General features: G+C 37.7%; 1 protein-coding gene and 1 non-coding gene across 3 annotated transcripts in view; both read left to right on the top strand.

Annotated features, from left to right (window-relative positions):
• Positions 1-20681, top strand: part of CKAP5 (cytoskeleton associated protein 5) — a 164743-nt gene that overhangs the window by 139123 nt on the left and 4939 nt on the right. For both annotated transcript variants that reach the window (XM_073216506.1, XM_036994058.2), the window contains exons 28-38: positions 2597-2722; positions 3906-4055; positions 4344-4547; positions 4755-4890; positions 5335-5528; positions 6454-6626; positions 7813-7986; positions 8205-8325; positions 18579-18758; positions 19235-19422; positions 19946-20021. In XM_073216506.1, coding sequence (XP_073072607.1) covers positions 2597-2722; positions 3906-4055; positions 4344-4547; positions 4755-4890; positions 5335-5528; positions 6454-6626; positions 7813-7986; positions 8205-8325; positions 18579-18758; positions 19235-19422; positions 19946-20021 — 1722 coding nt within the window. The remainder of the gene's footprint in view (positions 1-2596; positions 2723-3905; positions 4056-4343; positions 4548-4754; positions 4891-5334; positions 5529-6453; positions 6627-7812; positions 7987-8204; positions 8326-18578; positions 18759-19234; positions 19423-19945; positions 20022-20681) is intronic.
• On the top strand, positions 5016-5126 carry LOC118967578 (small nucleolar RNA SNORD67). The gene has a single exon (XR_005054740.1). It is a non-coding gene; the product is annotated as a small nucleolar RNA SNORD67 (small nucleolar RNA).

Raw genomic sequence — 20681 nt, 5'->3', positions numbered from 1 at the left:
GCATCATCCACCACATCAACAAAAAGAAGTACAAAAATCACATGATCATCTCCGTAGATGCTGAAAAAGCATTCGGCAAAATTCAACATCCATTCATGATAAAAACTCTACAAAATGGGTATAGAGGGCAAGTACCTCAATATAATAAAGGCCATATATGATAAACCCACAGCCAACATCATACTGAACAGTGAGAAGCTGAAAGCTTTTCCTCTAGGATTGGGAACAAAATAGGGATGCCTACTGAACCCACTGTTATTCAGCATAGTACTGAAGTCCTAGCCACGGCAATCAAGCAAAACAAAGAAATATAAGGCATCCAGATTCGTAAAGAAGTAAACTGTTACAATTTGCAGATGACATGATATAGTACATTAAAAAACCTAAAGACTCCACTCCAAAACTACTAGAACTGATACCTGAATTCAGCAAAGTTGCAGGATACAAAATTAATACACAGAAGTCTGTTGCTTTCCTATACACTAATGATGAACTAGCAGAAAGAGAAATCAGGAAAACAATTCCATTCACAATAGCGTCAAAAAGAATAAAATACCTAGGAATAAACCTAACCAAGGAAATGAAAGATCTATACCCTGAAAACTACAAGACACTCTTAAGAGAAATTAAAGAGGACACTAACAAATGGAAACTCATCCCGTGCTCTTGGCTAGGAAGAATTAATATTGTCAAAATGGCCATCCTGCCTAAAGCAATCTACAAATTCAGTGCAATCTGTATCAAAATACCAACAGCATTCTTCAGTGAACTGGAATAAATAGTTCTAAAATTCATATGTAACCACCAAAGACCCTGAATAGCCAATGCAATCCTGCGAACGAAAATTAAAGTTCAGGGGATCTTGCTCCTCAACTTCAAGCTCTACTACAAAGCCACAGTAATCAAGATAATTTGGTACTGGTACAAGAACAGACCCACAGACCAGTGGAACAGGATAGAGTCCAGATATTAACCCAATCATATATGGTCAATTAATATATGGTAAAGGAGCCGTGGGCATACAATGGGGAAGTGACAGCCTCTTCAACAGCTGCTGTTGGCAAAACTGGACAGCTAAATGTAAGAATATGAAACTGGATCATTGTCTAACCCCATACATAAAAGTAACTTTGAAATGGATCAAAGACCTGAATGTAAGTCATGAAACCATAACACTCTTAGAAAAAAACATACACAAAAATCTCATGGACATAAACATGAGTGACTTCTTCATGAACATATCTCCCCGGGCAATGGCAACAAAAGCAAAAATGAACAAGTGGGACTATATCAAACTGAAAAGCTTCTGTACAGCAAAGGACATCATCAACGGAACAAAAAGACATCCTACAGTATGGGAGAATGTATTCATAAATGACAGATCCGATAAAGGGTTGGCATCCAAAATATATAAAGAGCTCACAAACCTCAACAAACAAAAAGCAAATAATCCAATTAAAAAATGGGCAGAGGTGCTGAATAGACAGTTCTCAAAAGAAGAAAATCAGTTGGCCAACAGACACATGAAAAGATGCTCCACATCGCTTGTCATCAGAGAAATGCAAATTAAAACCACAATGAGATATCACCTCACACCAGTAAGGATCACCATCATCGAAAAGACAAGCAACCACAAATGTTGGTGAGGTTGTGGAGAAAGGAGAACCCTCCTACACTGCTGGTGGGAATGTAAACTAGTTCAACCATTGTGGAAAGCAGTATGGAGGTTCCTCAAAATGCTCAAAATAGAAATACCATTTGACCCAGGAAATCCACTTCTAGGAATTTACCCTAAGTATGCAGCAGTCCAGTTTGAAAAAGACAGATGCACCCCTATGTTTATCGCAGCACTATTTACAATAGCCAAGAAATGGAAGAAACCTAAGTGTCCATCAGTAGATGAATGGATAAAGAAGAGGTGGTACATATACACAATGGAATATTATTCAGCCGTAAGAAGAAAACAAATCCTACCATTTGCAACAACATGGATGGAGCTAGAGGGTATTATGCTCATTGAAATAAGCCAAGCGGAGAAAGACAAGTACCAAATGATTTCATTCATATGTGGAGTATAAAAACAAAAAAAACTAAAGGAACAAAACAGCATCGGAATCACAGAACCCAAGAATGAACTAACATTTACCAAAGGGAAAAGGACTGGGGAGGATGGGTGGGAAGGGAGGGATAAGGGGGGTGGTAAAGAAAGAGTGCATTATGATTAGCATGTATAATGTGGGGTGGGCCACGGGGAGGGCTGTGCAACAGAGAGAAAAGTAGTTATTCTACAGCATCTTACTACGCTGATGGACAGTGACTGTAATGGGGTTTGTGGGGTGACTTGGTGATGGGGGGAGTCTAGTAAACATAATGTTCCTCATGTAATTGTAGATTAATGATACCAAAATAAAAAAAAACAAAGCTATTACAAGCATTTCTGGAAAACCTGTGCAACTATGGCTCATGTGTTTTTTTCATGTGGAGCTTATTGGAGAGAGAGGTCTCTGGTTTATACAGAGCTCTTACTGGGCAGCAACATCATATTCCAGAAAAGCAGTAGCCTAGCTAACCAATATTCCCTGAACCTTGGTTGTAGAGTGCACAAGGAAAGAAAGTGCTGAGCAAAACCAGCTTAAAGGAGGATGAAGACAAATCTGGCCCTATTTTTATTGTTGTTCCAAATGGAAAGGAGCAAAGAATGAAAGATGAAAAAGGATTAAAGGTAAGGAATAAAAAAGGATCCTCAATTTTTTTTGCTTGTTTGTTTTTGTTATGTTTAGTAATCAAGAATAATTCTGCTGCCTGAAATTCATATCAGTGTGAAATATCTAATAACTGACCAATTTTTTTGCTTATAAATTATGTCTTGTCCTCTCTCCAAGACTACTTTATGGGAGCATTGGTTGCTATAAAAGAAACTGTAGAATGGAGCTATTGCCTGTTTTTCTTCTGAATAGAAAAAACAGGAGTTTTTATGTTTTTAATATTTAGAATCAAGTGGAAAGTATTCATTCATAAGGTATCTGATAACTTAAAAAGACAGATTTGGTGACTGTATATGGCTGGTTCAATCATTTCTCTTCTGATGTTTTTTGGTTTTATTAGACAGTAAAAATAATGATCTTTCCTAAATATATACATTTTTTTCAAAAAATTTCAAACAGTACATGAAGTATTGTATGAAGAGCAGGTTTCCCATTCTAGTCTCCCTCCACAGGGAGGGTATTACCACCAGCTTTCCTGTGTAATACTTCAGAAATACCAAAGTATTCTATATCTATTAATCATATATATAGTGTAAATATATAGCACTTCTTTTACATAAATGGGTGCATGTCGTACTCTGTTACCTCTTTTCAGTAATGTTTGAAATATTTTAAAGATCATCCATATCTGAATGTATTCATTGTATTTATTGATATATCATATGTAGTACCTTTCTTTATCCACAGCTTATTATGTTGAACATTTAGTTTCCTTCTTTCTGGTCTTTCACTATTATAAACCACACTGCTATAAGCATCTTTGAATGTAGGTCTTTGTGCACATATGTGAGTATATCTATATTAAACTCCTAGAATGGTATGTCCATTTTAAATTTTGATAGATACTTAAAATTGTCTCTCTATTCAAGTAGTGCTGTCAGTGTCTACTGTGTTACACAATATTCGAGCATTGATTTTGCCAGTAAGAATCGCTGCAAATTCTATTCCTAGAGGATTTTCAAAGTTATGACTCCAAAAGTATGACAGCTTGAGAGTACTTTTTGCTTCATCTTTGATTACAAATTAATCTTGTTGAATTTAAAAATATCCTGTTAATTCCTGCAGCTACTTTCAATAGAAATCTCTACCTCATTTGAGTAGAACACCTTATAGTACCTTTAGACTGGTTTTTTTTTTCAGGTGCTGAAATGGAATTTTACTACTCCACGGGATGAATACATTGAGCAGCTCAAGACCCAAATGTCTAGCTGTGTGGCTAAGTGGTTACAAGATGAGATGTTTCATTCAGACTTTCAGCATCATAACAAAGCCCTTGGTTTTATGGTTGATGTAAGTTTGCAATAGATAAATATGCATGTATCTCAGATGTGAAAATACTGGGCCCTGTGAAATAAGCAGAAGTTTCCATGACTTGAGAAAGTTTCTCTGTCTTTAGAGCTGTCCTGTTATTTAATGGAATAAGTGACTATATGTATAATTTTAGGTCTTAAAAGGAAGCTTAAAAATCTGTCATTTTCTTACTGAACTCTATAATCAATTTTAAGAGGTACTTGCCTATTAGAACTTAAATTTGTATACAGTCTTATTTGTGGGGCTCTTGTCTTGTTTTGTTTTAAGCACTTGGAGAGTGAAAAAGAGGGTGTCATTGGTTGCCTGGATCTTGTTTTAAAGTGGCTTACTTTGCGGTTTTTTGACACCAATACAAGCGTCCTAATGAAAGCCCTAGAATATTTAAAATTGCTCTTCACCCTGCTAAGTGAGGAGGAGTATCATCTTACTGAGAATGAAGCATCTTCTTTCATCCCCTATCTCATCCTCAAGGTAATGTGATGTTCTCACTCTGGAAGACTGCTCAAGTCCCCAGTTACCCTCAGTTCCTGTACTTTTATTCCTTCTCCCTTTTTCATTTATTATGTGATACCTTCCATCACTCATTCCTATGCCCTTATTCTTTCAAGATATAGTGATTCATGGCAGGGAATCTTTGCTAATCAGGAATGTCTCAATCATTATTTTCCTGTTAAGTAGGTTGGAGAACCAAAGGATGTCGTTCGTAAAGATGTTCGTACCATCCTAAACCGGATGTGCCTTGTCTACCCAGCCAGCAAGATGTTCCCCTTCATCATGGAAGGAACCAAATCCAAAAACTCTAAGCAAAGAGCAGGTGAGCAACAATTTAAATTGAGGCATGAGTCTGTGTAACAGTGGTCTCTGAAAGAAGTAGTTGGTAGATGAACATGGAAATTTCTTCAATGGCTGTGTGGTTGATTTCAGTCTTCTGATTTGGACTGTGAGAGTGACGAGTTGCACACTGGTGGAGCCACAGTATCAAGTGATACAGGTACCACTCAGTACCACCCTGGTGACAAAATCAAGTGCACAGGGGCCATCTGACTCACAGGCATCCCTTTTTTCCAGGAGCACTTGCTATAACACCATTGTTTCATTGTGTGTTTTATAAGAAGTCAGTAAACAAGGAAAAGGTCTAGGTAGAACCAAAACAAGACTTTAGTACTTCATATATACAAAGAAAAATTAATCTAGTAAAGATAGGTCTGTGAGCCAAATGTGTATTGAGTCTCATTAATCGAGACTTTCTCCCCATCAGAATGCCTGGAAGAACTGGGGTGTCTGGTCGAGTCCTATGGCATGAATGTTTGCCAACCAACCCCAGGAAAAGCCTTAAAGGAGATAGCAATTCACATAGGAGACCGTGACAACGCTGTGCGCAATGCTGCCCTTAACACCATCGTCACAGTATACAATGTATATGGGGATCAGGTGTTCAAACTGATTGGAACTGTGAGTGACTTTTCTCTGAATATTTTTAGCATGTAGTAAATGACAAGATCTCTTAGGTGTTACATTTCATGCCATCTCAGCTGTAGTTTTTTTTACCACTTTTTATTAAACTCAACCTATCAATGTGCCCTGGAATCTAGATCAACACTTGAGAGTGTCTATGATTGTTGTAGGAAATTTAGGCTGTGTTTTATTGGAAATAAGATTTTTCTTTTCTGAGCATTCTACTCATAGCAATTTGCTTTAGAAATGAGAGCTGTTTTTGAATCAAGAAATCTGAGCAAATCTGGGGTTTTAATTCTGCCTGGCAAGCTGCCCTGTAATTTTTTAGTGAACAAGTACTCATTCGTGTATAATTTGGATTCTGGTACTTATTAGGTCAAAAGAAATATGAATACATTCTTGAGCCAGACTCTACAGGTACATTAGGTTCTGCTTCTGATTCCTTACTTCCTTTGATCCCATCATCAGTTCTTCCCTTCAGGTACCTCTTAGTATCACATATATTTACACTGTGCCTCTATATTTTTATTTGTGCTAATCTAATTAAGCCTTACTACAGACCAGTAAAGGAGATAAAGCAGATGACCAAACGTGAAGCTTTTTGCCCAGGGTCACACAGCTAATTTGTGGTGACACAACAGAAATGAGGAAGTTTCATTTAATTTTTTACCTTTTCCTTTGTAGTTATTAATAGCTTTTCCTTCTTTCCATACATTCTCTTTATAATAACAAGGCAGGTTTTAACAATAGGTGGCTTAAAATAAAGATAATGTTTTAAAAATAAACTTACCCTAACATATATCAGGTTCTGTTTGCTTCACTATGAAAATGGATATCAATTCTTGAATCCTCCAATTCAGTTTTTAATTCTTCTCATATTCTAGTATAGAGGTATGCTAATAAATTTGGCCTCTTTTTCCAGCTTTCTGAAAAGGATATGAGCATGCTTGAGGAGAGGATTAAACGGTCAGCAAAGAGGCCTTGTGCTGCACCAGTAAAACAGGTGGAAGAGAAACCTCAGCGCACCCAGAGCATAAGCTCCAATGCTAACATGCCACGCAAGGGGCCGGTTGAGGACATGTCTTCTAAACTCAAGTATGTAGATGGTGATAGTTGTCAGAAATCATCTCTGTGGACTTTGCCTTGTGTGCTTGGAGCTTACTTTGTAACATAATTTTGAATTTTCATAGCCATTTTCATGCGTGACAAAGTCGGCAAATGTTTTGCAACCAAATGTTTAATCCTTCAGTCTTCATTGTCTTTGTCTCAGAGCCACTTCTAAATAGTCTTGTGCCTTCTTTCACTGCTTTTCCATGGACAGAATTATGTATCGCACTTACAGGATGTAAGTACTGCCTGCTAATTTCTCATTAGCAGGGCCCTTATATCTTTCTAACTTCTGACTTGGATTCATCCCTTCTGGAGGGCGATTAGTTTAGAATTTATAACCAGGGAAGAGGGTGTCCATAAGTATCCTTTGAGCCAAACCTTCCCTGAAAGTCCACTGGCTAGCAGAAGTAGCAGCTCAGTGTCACATGGCTAAAATATTGGTCCACCTTTTTCCTTGTTTCGTATTTGGTCATGCGCACGTTCCTATTCTTTTGATAAGGCTAAGTAAAATGCATGCAACCCAGAATTGGCTTAGGGAACTCAAAATAGCTTTTTAAGCAAGACAGCTCTATTTTGGGTTGTGTATCATGAGTGTAGTTTTAATCAATTTGAATTTGGAAACTTTGAATACCTACTGCTGGATATAATGCTGGCCCTGACCTGTCAAGAGTGAATATTCCTAAAAAGAGATGACTGATTATCCCTCAAAGTATAAGATATACTGAACACTACATGGAATGATGCTCTTATGATTAGAAAAACTTAAACTTTTTGCTGGTTAATTTGGCAGAAAAGAATTAGCCAGTCTAGATTTTTCTTGTATTTGCACAAAATTGGTAAGCTTTGAGTCAATATAAGTATACTTTATTATTTCCTGCCCCATCTGGAATAGCAGTACAGAATTTGTTGACTTTAGTGAATTAGAGAGAATACTTAATAACTTGGCAGGTACTCAGACAAGTTAAAATTATGTGCTGTCTTAGGATGTTCATGAACCAGTGTTGTTACCCATTGAAGGCACTTGCTTAGACTCAAGGACTTTAATTATTCAGGGGGGCTGAAACCAGAAGTTGAACATCTGTCTTGAAGCTTTGAGGCAATTGGCAGTGCTACCCCTGCCCTTAGGTTAAGAATGCTCTTTTAGCTCAGGAGCCTCTTTTGCTTCCCTTAGCCAAGCCCGAAGTATGAGCGGGCATCCTGAGGCAGCCCAGATGGTTCACCGGGAGTTCCAGCTGGATCTAGATGAGATTGAGAATGACAATGGTACAGTCCGATGTGAAATGCCAGAACTTGTTCAGCATAAACTGGATGACATTTTTGAACCAGTCCTTATTCCTGAACCCAAGTAAGTTAATTTCTTTCATTTAAGTATGAGCAGTTCATGATCATCAAAGTACATATGTGAAAAGATCTCTCTGTGCAATTAAAACTTTTCAGAACTGATTACTGTCTGGCTGATAGCAGTTCTTTACTAAAAGCTGGATCTAATAAGGAATTGCATAATTCCAGCTCACTGGGATGTCTTGTAATAGATTGAATTTTTCCCATTGCTCTGCTTTCTAGGATCCGAGCTGTTTCTCCACACTTTGATGACATGCACAGTAATACAGCATCCACAATCAATTTCATTATCTCCCAAGTAGCCAGTGGTGACATCAACACAAGCATCCAAGCTCTAACACAGGTAATGGGGGTATAACCATGACAGTAATTCCTTTGTGGATATGGAAGCTCTAAGAGTGATCATATACTGGTCACAGTATTAAAGGAGGCAGGCAGGGTTCAGTACCGCCCTGATAAAACAAAGTACACAGGAACCACCCAGGATCATCACTTGCCTCACAAGACAGAGCTCTTATAGAGCTTTCTTTTTTATAATTGCATTCATTCACCAGAGGTTGGAGATCCAGCAATAGGGATTTATTTAGATTTGAGTGGACAGAGACAAGTAAATAGGAAAAAAATCAGACAGTAGTTACTATTGTGTAAATATAACCCAAATGGGGTGATAAGAGAGAGGAACTGAGTAGTTACTTAGATTGGTGATCAGGGGATCAAGCAGAGGGTATAGCTAGTACAAAAGCTTTAAAGGGGAGTGGATGCTTGGTGATTAAAAGGAAACAGTACAAGGCTCATGTGCCTGGAGCACTGTGGGTAAGGAGAATGGTACAGAATGAGATTTGAGAGGTAGACGGAGACCAGGTCATGTAGAGCTTTAAAAGCCTCAGGGTAAGTTGTTTGTATTTTAAGTGTGGTGGGAGAACATTAGAGAATTTTAAGCAAAGAAGCTACATGTTTTTTAAAAACAGTTCTCTTATTCCTCTGCTTCCCTTCACCAGTAGTTTAGCCCTAAAGCCAGTAGATGCATAGAACAAGGTAGGCATCCACCTTGTATCAAGCGGGTGGCAATGGGGAGCCATAGCAGCCCAATGTGAAAGTCTCAAAGCCCAAGTGTGGTGAGGAGGATGTCATATAGGAAGGGTACCTCAGAGTCGGGAGGCAGACCCTAAGCAGGGTAAAGAGGATGTCCATGCAGGCAGCCAGTCTGGTATACTAACAGGACCCCAGGAAGGATGAGGAAGATATCCATGTGTGTTGGACAGGGACAGGGCAGCATGCAGGTGGCTCAGAATAGGGAGCCAAAGCTGAAGCAGAAGCAGGCATATGCATGGAGGACTGATAACAAAGATGGGAGACTGGTTACATACAAAGGGATTGGTCAAAGAAATATAATAAGGAAAAGAGCCAAGTTCCTCACTGTCGATGAAGGGCAATATAGATATGGAAGGAAAGCAAAACAGAATGAACTCTAGTGTTGGACCAGCATTAGATGCATCAGTATGAACTCATGGTTTTCTATATTTAGATATAGAAATAAATATCAGTTGTAAACACGTGTGTGTATATATGTGCTATAAATGTATGTTATAGGAAACAAACATATATTCCCTTAGCTCTTTTTATTGAGAGGACCTCAGAATAGCAATACCCAACAGCAATGAGCACCCCCAAATCTTGTCTTCTAAGTAACATTTTCCACTAAAAGACATGAGGGCTGCTTGGAGAAGTGGCTGATTCCAAGGCTGAATCAGGAAAAGGACAAGATGATTCTGGAATATCTTCAGATAGCAAGGCTGTTAAAGCATGACAGGGACATGTCAGAAGGACCCACAGGCCAACTAGAGCAGACTTCCTATGTTTGAAAAAAGGATGGCTTGAACATCAAAATAAATAATGACAGTAATGAGTTATAATCCAGTAAACTTTAAAAAATACAGTGAATTTACTGAATTCAGTAAAATCTAATGAAACAGGAAACTATGAGTCTGTGCACATGTAAATTAGAAATTTGAAGAGAAATAAGTTATTTACAGTTTCATAGTACTTCCCAACAAAATAGAAAGGACAGATAGACAAAAAGGAACCAAAATTACATAATAATGAGGATAATTTGACAGTACAGCCCCTAGCACACACCACCTTATCAAGTGATCAAAATGAACATTAATAATACAAGATTAAATCATGTGCCCCAAATAGTATCATCACTTTGCTGATATTTCTGGTGTCATCTAATCATGAACATCAAATTTAAATTAAGAGATATTATATAAAGTGTCATAGTCAAGAAAGTCAAGGAGAGACAGAACTGGTCTAGACTGAAAAGAGACAAAGAGACATGACAACTAAATGCAGTGCATGATTCTAGACTGGCATTTAGCTATAAAGAATATAATTGGGGCAAATGGAGAAAAAGGAATGGCACCTGAAGATTAGATGGTAGTAACATCAATATTAATTTCCTGATTTTGATTGTTGGATCATGATTATGAAGAAGAATGTCCTTGTTATAAATAAATACATGCTCAAGTATCAGGGGCATGAAGCATCAGATTGACAACTTACTCCCAAATGACTCAGAATAAAGAGGTTCCTTTACTGTAATTCCACTATATCTATAGTGTTTGAACTTTGTTTTATTGATGAAAAAGTCACTCTGGCCACTCCATAGAGATCAGATTGTAGGCAGAGCAAGAATGAATTCTGGGAGGCCTGTTATGAAGCTATGGCCAAAACTTATATGAGAGATAATATCATGTGCGCTATGATGACTATGGTGGAAAGACAAGCACATGGTTTCAGGGTATCTTTCATAAATAGAATCTGCAGGACTTGGTGATAGATTGGATATGAAATATACTGGAAGAGAGGAATCGAGAGTAACTGCTTGATTTTTGACTTGAGCAACTAGCTGAATGGTGGTGCAGTTTCCTGGATGGGGAAGGCTGAGAGCAGAGCAACTCTGGGAGGTTAGAAATCAAGATCTGTGCCTTTGCTGTGTTAAGTTTGAGCAGCCCATTAGACATCTCCATGAAGACAAATTATTAGAAATTATTAGAAATGAAAAGACAAATTATTAGAAAATTAGAGAATCTTAGCACAGGATTTCTGCTGTTGTTCGACAAATAGTCTCGTTAACAGTTTTGATAATGAGAGAAAAAAGTGGAAGGCATTCTGGAAAACAATAACTTGAATGAGTGCATCCCTATTGCCTTTATCAACTTGAATCCAAATCCATCTGCCCTTTCTGAGCAGAGGAGCTGCTGGGTCAGGATATGTATAAGCAAGTCTCAAGCTTTATCTTCTACAAGTACAAGACTTTTCCTATGTGGGCCTAAAGGAGAACCTGTGGTTCCGTAGTGCAGAGCCCAGGGAAAAGTATCAAAACACCAAAAATCTTGGAGAGAGAGCCTTTTCATCTGTGGAGATCAGTAGATCCCATGAAGAAAGGGTTAACAGTGGCCTATGTGAATGTCAGTAGAAGGACCTGCTGTTCTTCCTGGTCCCCAAGGAACTAAAGGTTGCTGAATAAAAAGGCTGAATTTACTGTCTGAGCTAGGGCATCTCTAGCTTCTGTACCTTCAGAGACAGAAATGCTTGTTCTTGGTGTTTTGCCATGTGACTGATAGTTTGCCAGCTGGTATATATACCATATGTCTACAAGGCAAGTGAACTGCAATATTTTCCATTCTTAGATGGCCAGTGTTTCCAAAAGGCAGACCCAAGAATGAAATCCTGAACAGATAAAGAATAGTATCATAACGCACATCAAAGGACCCAGTAACTGGGAAGAAGAATAAAACAAAATAGCCAGAATAGGAATTTCCTGGCAAAATGAAACTGCTGGAGACAAGATGATCTCAGGGAAGGGCCATAGGGTATGGAAAGAGTACATAAGGGGAAGTTATTAATACATATAAAGATTCTCCCAAGGGGGAAAAAAACCCCTATGATTTTAGAATTTTTTAATTGATGGACTGAAAGAGAAGGATAATCACTATAGAAACAAAATTAATAGTCTGGATGACAATGGTAACAAAACTGCTCAATGAGAAAAGGACAGTCTTTTTAACAAGTGACGCTGAGAAAAATGGATGTCCATTTGCAAAAGAATGAAGTTGGACTTTTATGCCATATACAAAAATTAACTCAAAATGGATCAAAGACATAAGTGTAAGAGCCAAAACTATAGAACTCTTAGAAGAAAACATAGGGGAAAATCTTTATGATACTGGATTTGGCAGTGATTTATTGGATAGAACACCAAGAAAAAGCATAGGCAACAAAAGGAAATATAATTAAATTGAACTTCACCAAAATTAAAAAGTTTTGTGCATCAAAGGACCCTATTCTAGAAAGCATGAAAAGGCACCCCACAGAATGAGGGGAAATACTTGAAAATCCTGTATCTGATAAGGGATTAATATCCTGAAAACATAAAGAACCACAATTCAACAACAAAACCAACCCAGTTCAAAAATGCACAGACAACTTAGACATTTCTTGTAAGAAGATATACCAGTGGCCAGTAAGCACATAAAAAGATGCTCAGTGTCATTAGCTATAAGAGAAATACAGATCAAAACCACAATGAGATACCATATCACAACCGTTAAGATTATTGTTTTTAAAAAGTAGGAAATAGTGTTGGCAAGAATGTGGAGAAATTGGAACCTGCATGCATTGCTGATGGGAACAAAATGGTGTAACCACTGTGGAAAACAGTTTGATGGTTTCTCAAAAAGTTATATATAGAATTGCAATAAGATCACCAGTTCCACTCGCAGAAAGCAGGGACTCAGATACTTTTGCACCAATGTTCATAGCAGTGTTTTTCACAGTAGACAAAGGGTGGAAAACAACCCAAATGTCCATCAGCAGATGAATGAACAAAATGTAGTATATCGTTGCTCGTAATTGGTCTGTTAGGATTTGTTTCATCCTGGGTCAGCCTTGGAAAGTTGTATTTTCTTAGAAAGTTGTCCATTTCTTCTAGGTTATCCAGTTTATTAGCATATAATTTTTCATAGTATTCTCTAATAATTCTTTGTATTTCTGTGGTGTCCATAGTGATTTTTCCTTTCTCATTTCTGATTGTTTTATGTGTGTAGACTCTTTTTTTCTTGATAAGTCTGGCTAGGGGTTTATCTATTTTGTTTACTTTATCGAAGAACCAGCTCCTGCTTTCATTGATTCTATTTTATTCTTCTCAATTATACTTATTTCTGCTCTAATCTTTATTATATCCCTCCTTCTACTGACTTTGGGCCTCATTTGTTCTTCTTTGTCTAGTTTCATTAATTGTGAGTTTAGAGTGTTCTTATGGGATTATTCTTCTTTCCTGAGGTAGGCCCATATTGCAATATACTTCCCTCTTAGCATGGCCTTTACTGTCCCATAGATTCTGCAGTGTTGAATTATTGTTGTCATTTGTCTCCATATATTGCTTGATCTCTGTTTTTATTTGGTCATTGATCCATTGATTATTTAGGAGCATGTTGTTAAGCCTCCAAGTGAGCATGTTTATGATTTTAATTTTGAAATCTTTCAGGAAGATTGATGAGTTCAGTTTCACTTGGCCCTCTTTCTGGTGTTTGTGGGATTTGGGGTCGAACCAGGTTCCTTTGACATTTCGTATTTGTACATGGTGCCCTCTAGTGCCCAGAAGCTCTACTGTCTGGAGCTGCTCAGCCCCTGGAGGATTTTGGGGATCGCAGGGGGGTGGCGCTGGTGCCTTTCAGGAGGAGAGAGCTCTTTCCTGCTTCCCAGCTGCAGTGCCTTGTCTCCACTGCCAGGGCCAGTGCACTGAGCACACAGGGAGAAGCCTCTATGCTTTGCTCTAGTAGCTGACATAGGCAGGGCCTCTCTCTGGCTTGCCTGGCTCAGTGGCAAGTGTAGCCAGTTTTCAAGCCAGCGGCAGGCAGGAGGAAGGCGCAACAGGCTGTGTATCATGGTGGAGCGCCTCAGAGCTGCCTAGCCAGCCAAGGGGGATGGAGCACCTGAAGCTCCTGAAAGTTCCCAACCTGCTTGGCAGAGTACGCCCAGAAAATTTTGTCCACCTGTCCTTTCTCCTGAGCAGCAAGCTCTGTGCCATCCTTACCCCTTTAGCAACCCTCTCGCTATCAGGTCTCTGAGACTGTTCACCTTCCTTTTGTCCCAGAGCGGCCATATGTGGATCTGTTTTCCACAAGTGGCTGGAATCTCAGTCTCGCCAAGTATTCCATATGTCTTATCTTTCCAACCCCACTAATCTCCAGTGCACCATGTAATGTAGGTTTGTACTCCCAGAGCAGATCTGTTCACCTTCCTTTTGTCCCAGAGCGGCCATATGTGGATCCGTTTTCCACAAGTGGCTGGAATCTCAGTCTCGCCAAGTATTCCATATGTCTTATCTTTCCAACCCCACTAATCTCCAGTGCACCATGTAATGTAGGTTTGTACTCCCAGAGCAGATCTCCAGGGCTGGGTGTTCAGTAGTCCTAGGCCTCCACCTCCTCCCCGCTCCGTTTCTCTTCCTCCTGCTGGTGAATTGGGGTGGGGGAAAGGCTTGGGTCCCACTGGGCCACGGCTTTGGTACGTTACTGTGTTCCATGAGGTCTGTTCTTTTCTCCAGGTGTATACAGTCTGGCTCAGCCTTTTTTCCTGTTGTTCTTTCAGGATTAGTTGTATTAACTATATTTTCATATTATATGTGGGTTTGGATGGAGGTTTCTGTCTCACTTCTCACACGCCATCTTTAATCCTCCCATGTCTGCTTAATGCTTCTTTCAAAATGTAGTATATCAATACAATGAAATGTCATACAGCTATAGAGATGAATCAAAGTCTGGTAACATGCACAATGTGGATGAGCCTTGAGAACATTATGCTAAGCACAATAAACCAGGCACAAAGGGACAAATATTCTATTATTCCACTGATACAAGTACCTAGAATAGGCAAATACATAAGAGGTGGAAAGTCAAATAGAGGTTATCAGGGTGGGGGAGGGAGGAATGGAAAGTTATTATTTAATGAATGCAGAGTTTGGGATGATGAAAAAGTTCTGAAAATAGTGGTGATAGTTACATAACTTTGTGAATGTTCTTAATGCCATTGGATTGTATCCTTAAAAATTGCTAAAATGGCAAATTTTATATATATTTATCATAGTAAGAAAAATAAAAGGTAAAATTTTTGTTGCTACAGTTTTATTTTTTAAGTATCTAGGAATAGATAAAGCAGTTTTTATGTAAGACCTTTACATAAAAGCTTTATTGAATGACATTACACAATTTCCAAATAAATGGAAATATATATGTTCATAAGGTTCAGGATTATAAAGATGCCAGTTCTGTTAAATTAACCTATATAGTTGATGCCTTTCCAATCAAAATCTCAATAGTTATGCAGCTGAGAAGCTGATTTTAAATTTCATATGGGAGATCAAAGGGCCTACGAACAGCAAACACAGCTTTGTTTTTTTAAGACAATTGTTTTTAAAAACCCAGTCTACTGTGGAAAACAAAGAGCCCAGAAATAGATTCACATCTATAGGAAGCTTAAAGCAGAGGAGGCATTAAAAATCTTGGTAAAAACTGAATTAATCAGTAAATGGTGCTGGGACTAGGCATTGTCCATGGGACCAACAGTATGATTAGATTACTGTTCCATCTTTCAGATGGATTAAAGATATAGATGTAAGAAGGAAAACTTAAGAACATTATTACTTTAAGGTATGGAAGGATTTCTTTTTAAATTAGACACAAAAAATATAAAGGAAAATACAGTATTACTACATTAAAAAAATTTAAACCGTATCAACATACTTTGTTTATAATAAAGGGAAAAGGCAAATTATAGATAGAGAAAATTGGACAGATCTAGTCAATGAAAAATAAGAACATAGGGGAATTAAATAATTTCTGTCAGTTTAGAGGTCAGAATAATAGTTTAAAAAAAGAAAGAAAAACAGAAAGAATACAAGTAACTCCAAGTGGGAGGAAGGGTACCAACTGGGAGGGCAGGAAAAGGTTTTTTGGAGTGCTATGTATGTGCTACAGCTTGTTCTCAATGGCAGAATTTCATTAAATTGTTCTCTTAGGATTTGTACATTGTACCATGTGAAAGTTAAACTCAATGAAAAGATTATTAGTAAACAATAAGCCTGATTTAATTAATATTCGTACATATAGAGAATTTTAGTCTCTTAAAAGATGATTTACATATTTTTCATATCTTCATTAAACATTTTCAAAAAATAAATCACATATTTGTCCACAAATAAAGCCTTAACAAATGCAAAAAGTAAAATATACACTAACCAAATTCTTTGTGATAACCCAACAAAATTTTTTAATGAGTAATACTGATAACAAAAAATACTGGCTACTTGGAAAGTATGAAAAACCTTCCTTAATAACCCTTTGATAAAAAAAAAATCAAAATCCTTACTAGTGAATAGGGAAGCATTTCACTCCAAAATATACTGAAAATACTGAACTCAGAAAAATATTTTGTCTGAAATGCATTTATTATTGAAGAAAAGCTAAAATAAAAGAACTTAATACTTATTGTTAGAAATTTTAAAAAAGAAGAAAAGACATTTGAATATAGGGTATAAAGCTGAAATTCATGAAGTGGATTTAAAAATAAATCTAAAAGCTGGTACTTCTAAAATATAAAAACAAATCCCTTACCAGCCTGGGTAGAGAACAAAAATATAGGTATCAAGAATGAGAAAAGAGCCAACCAGAGATGTGGGAGAGGTTTTAAAAAAGAAAAAGACGCCACACATACAACCTATGATAACTTGGAACAGCTAATTCCCCCGCACACTCCAAATGTTTTTGAAATAACCAGAGAATTTGGAGAATTCCTTAAAACTTAAGTAATTACCCCAGAACCTAAAAAGACAGATTTGATCATATAAAATTTGATTTTAATGTGGAGAAATATGCCATATTTTGTCAATAAGTGGTGATACGTACTTAAAGCCCATGACTGATAAAGGATTAGTAGCTCCAGTAACAAAGGTCTTGTTACCTTCTGAGAGAAAGAGAACCCAATAGAAAAATGACCAAAGGATATGAACAGGCAAATCATATGAAATCACCGCCAGCCCCTCCCCCTCCATAGAAATGCAAAACTAAAGTAACTAAGATATCACCTTTACACCATCAGAGTGGCAAGAAGTTAAAAGAATAATAACAGGTGGGCTGGTAGAGATGTTGAAAATACTTGCATACATTAAACGTGCTTTTTTACCGTACTATAGTAATATCTATTATACCATAATTTAAAATGTTATTTCCTTCAGACTAAAAGATAATACTCTTGGGACTCTTTCTTTTAGAAATAAAACACAAGTGCGTTGGGATATATATACACAGAAATGTTTATTGCAACATTATTTATAGTAGACAAAAATAACCAAATTGGAAGCACATTGAAAGTTTATTAGTAAGGGAATGATTGAGTAAATTTTGGTACATACATACCTGGTCTATTATGCAGCCTTTAACAATAGAATATTTGTAAATATTAAAAAACATGTATCCTATTCCTGTTGGCTTTCAGGATTTTCATAATTTTATGTTGAGTTAGAAAAGCTAGATACAGAGAAGTGTATATACTATAACCCTCTTGTAGAATAAACAAAGCCCTAAACTTTGACTCTACTATGTGTGCATATGTGGTTGTATATTATTCTGTGAACATGAAAGAATATTTACCAGGTTGTTAGTGTTAATTACCTTGAAAAAAGAACAAGTTACCCTCTCCCCCACCAAAAAAGGAGTATTTTTTTATGATGTCCATGTTGAAACAGCATGATGGAACAGTCCCAGTTATATAAAATTGTATGTGCTTATGGGGTGTATGTGCATAAAGATACAAATGAAAGTAGGACCACTAACTTCACAAGACCAGGGGCATATTCACACTGCAGTCTGTCTAAATGGTGCTCCCTAAAATTGTGCACTGTGGCAGCCCTGTATGAAAGGATGGTCACTGAAGACTGGAAGTGTTGTCTCAGGGTGTTATTTGTATAACCATAAAAATAAAGATCTTTTTACAGTAGTGAATAGGAAATACATGTTTTTCCCTTGGTAACATTGTACCATTAGTGACAACCAATGTACTAAACCAAAAAGAACACTGGATCAAGATGCAGGAAATCTGAGTTTTGAGTTGGACCTAAGTAGTCTGATCTTTCTGAGCCTCACATTTCTCTTCAGGTAAGTGGAGATCTTACTATTAGCTGTGTCTGTCTCTCTCAGAGCTGTTGGAATGATTAAATGAGATAATAGGTATAAAAACACTTTTGAATTAATTGGACATTTAAACACAGGGATAATTATTTCATGAACTACTAAGCGAGGATCTTAGAATGCGATCTGTGAGTAACTCACCTGCCAGTATCTTGTTCATAATATTTGTTGAAAGATTGAATCTCTGTGGACTAGTTATTTATATGTAAAATGACTGAGTTTTTTCCCCAAGGTTATATATTGGAAGTGCTTTGCTAATAAATATTACAGAGTCATCCTTGTAATGTCTTCCTGCTACTTAGAAGTATGAAGCTTGGAAAACAACTCTTGGGTATTTTGTTACCAGATTGATGAGGTCCTGAGACAGGAAGACAAAGCTGAAGCTATGTCTGGCCACATCGATCAGTTTCTGATAGCCACATTCATGCAGCTAAGACTCATCTACAACACACACATGGCAGATGAGAAATTGGAGAAGGATGAGATCATCAAGTTGTATAGCTGTATCATTGGCAACATGATTTCGGTAAGGCTACCCTATGGCTGTGATCTTCCCTTGGGTCTCTCCTCCTGCCCGGCTCTAAAGCCTGAGGCAGTGCAGATGTTGCAGTGAGTCTTGTGTCACTGACAGAATTTGCACGTATGCTACTGACTGCTTTCCTGGGGTGTTGGGTGACACTCCAGCTTACATTATTGTTAGGGCATGAGAAGCAGAATGCTCACAACATACTACCTGGAATTCTGCTTCCTGCCAATTTCTTCCATCAGGCAAATGGTTGCATTTTCACACATAACTGCTCATGCTACAAATACTTTTATAACAGGAAGGAAGCACACCAGTTAATTTTTCCTGTTATTGGAAGTTTGGGCGAGTCTGGTGAATTTTTTCCCCTAATATTCTGAATTTTTAAAAATAAAATTCTTTACTAGAATGTGCCGCCTGTATTTCTCATTTCTCTTCCTTGCTCCCTATACTGAGTTCTAACAATTATGATTGGATAGCTGTTTCAGATAGAGAGCCGAGCCCGGGAGGCCTCCACTGGAGTACTGAAAGACCTGATGCATGGCCTCATCACCTTGATGCTGGATTCTCGGATTGAAGATCTGGAGGAAGGACAACAGGTGATCCGCTCTGTGAACCTCTTGGTGGTAAAGGTTCTGGAGAAGTCAGACCAGACCAACATCCTGAGGTATATATGCACTCTCAGTATTAGGGCCCGGAAGAGCCTCTCTTTTACTACCCATAGAAACCAGAAGTTACCAGATCAGTTGTAACTCTAGGTTTGCCTAATAAGTTGACTTATTACTCTTCTCTTCCTCATGAACCAAAAGGTATTCCAACCAGAGATAATAGCTAAAACTAGTAACAACTCAGTAAGCCAGCCAATATCATAATTTCTCTAAAGTAGGACAGTCGAGTTTGTGGGCTACCTTCTCTTTCATGTACATTTCTTTCTCAGCTACCAGTGACAGTGAAGATAGAGTGACAAGCTTTAACATTTACCAAGTGGTAACATAACAGAGCCTAAATGACTGATATTTATTTTGTTAATAACTGCATGTCAAGTAATCAAAGACAATTCCTGATCCATGAGTTCTCAATTTATTACATGGATAGAGAATATTTACACCTGGACAGCTTCAATTACTGATTTGAATCAGAGTGCATGTTGGAAACTTATTAATGCTCTTGTGTTGGGTTTCTTTCTCTAGTGCCCTACTTGTTTTGCTCCAAGACAGCCTGCTAGCAACAGCCAGTTCTCCGAAATTCTCAGAGCTTGTTATGAAGGTGAAGTTGAAACAGGATCTCATTTATTTCAAAGATGCAATACTTTGTTAAAGTATGGGAACAGAGGAGTTAGAAATAAGACTTAGACTCAAATCAACTAAGGCATACCTGAAAAATGTAGTTGGTCTCCAGTTGACAATTCCTGGCCTCAAATAGTGAAAAGAGAGCTACGGTGTAAATATCTCATTCATTTTTCTGAAACCAAAACGCAAGAAGTTTGATGAGATAAATTTCATATCTTTTTGGGAAAAAGGTATTTATAGCCCTATAATATTTTGGTCTCTTTGATGGAAGATTCCAAATGGACATATCTATAACATTGTGATACTGTTATTACACTGTAGTAGTGTAAAATATTTTTCTCCTTGGGTTAGATTTAGTTAAGCAATAGGAACTACTCATTGGGTGCCAAGCAAACCCAAGACAGAATCTGCCTGTGTTCTCATCAGTTAAGGCCTCTATCCCTGAGGAGTGGAGATGATTAGGTGGGTGATTCATCACACAGTGACATGGTTGAAATGAGTAAAATTATGCATGTTTTAGCTAAACTTGAAAGCTATGATAGTGTGCCACATTTATATCCCTTGGCCGTCTTTTAAAAGTGATCCCAGGGCCATAAGGAAGATGTGTCGTGACAGAAGTTATCCTCATTCTTCAGTC

This window comes from Manis javanica, chromosome 11 (genome assembly GCF_040802235.1).
Source record: "Manis javanica isolate MJ-LG chromosome 11, MJ_LKY, whole genome shotgun sequence".
Classification (NCBI taxonomy): domain Eukaryota; kingdom Metazoa; phylum Chordata; class Mammalia; order Pholidota; family Manidae; genus Manis; species Manis javanica.
Note: the sequence above shows the minus strand (reverse complement) of the source record. Positions and strands in the feature narration are given on the sequence as shown.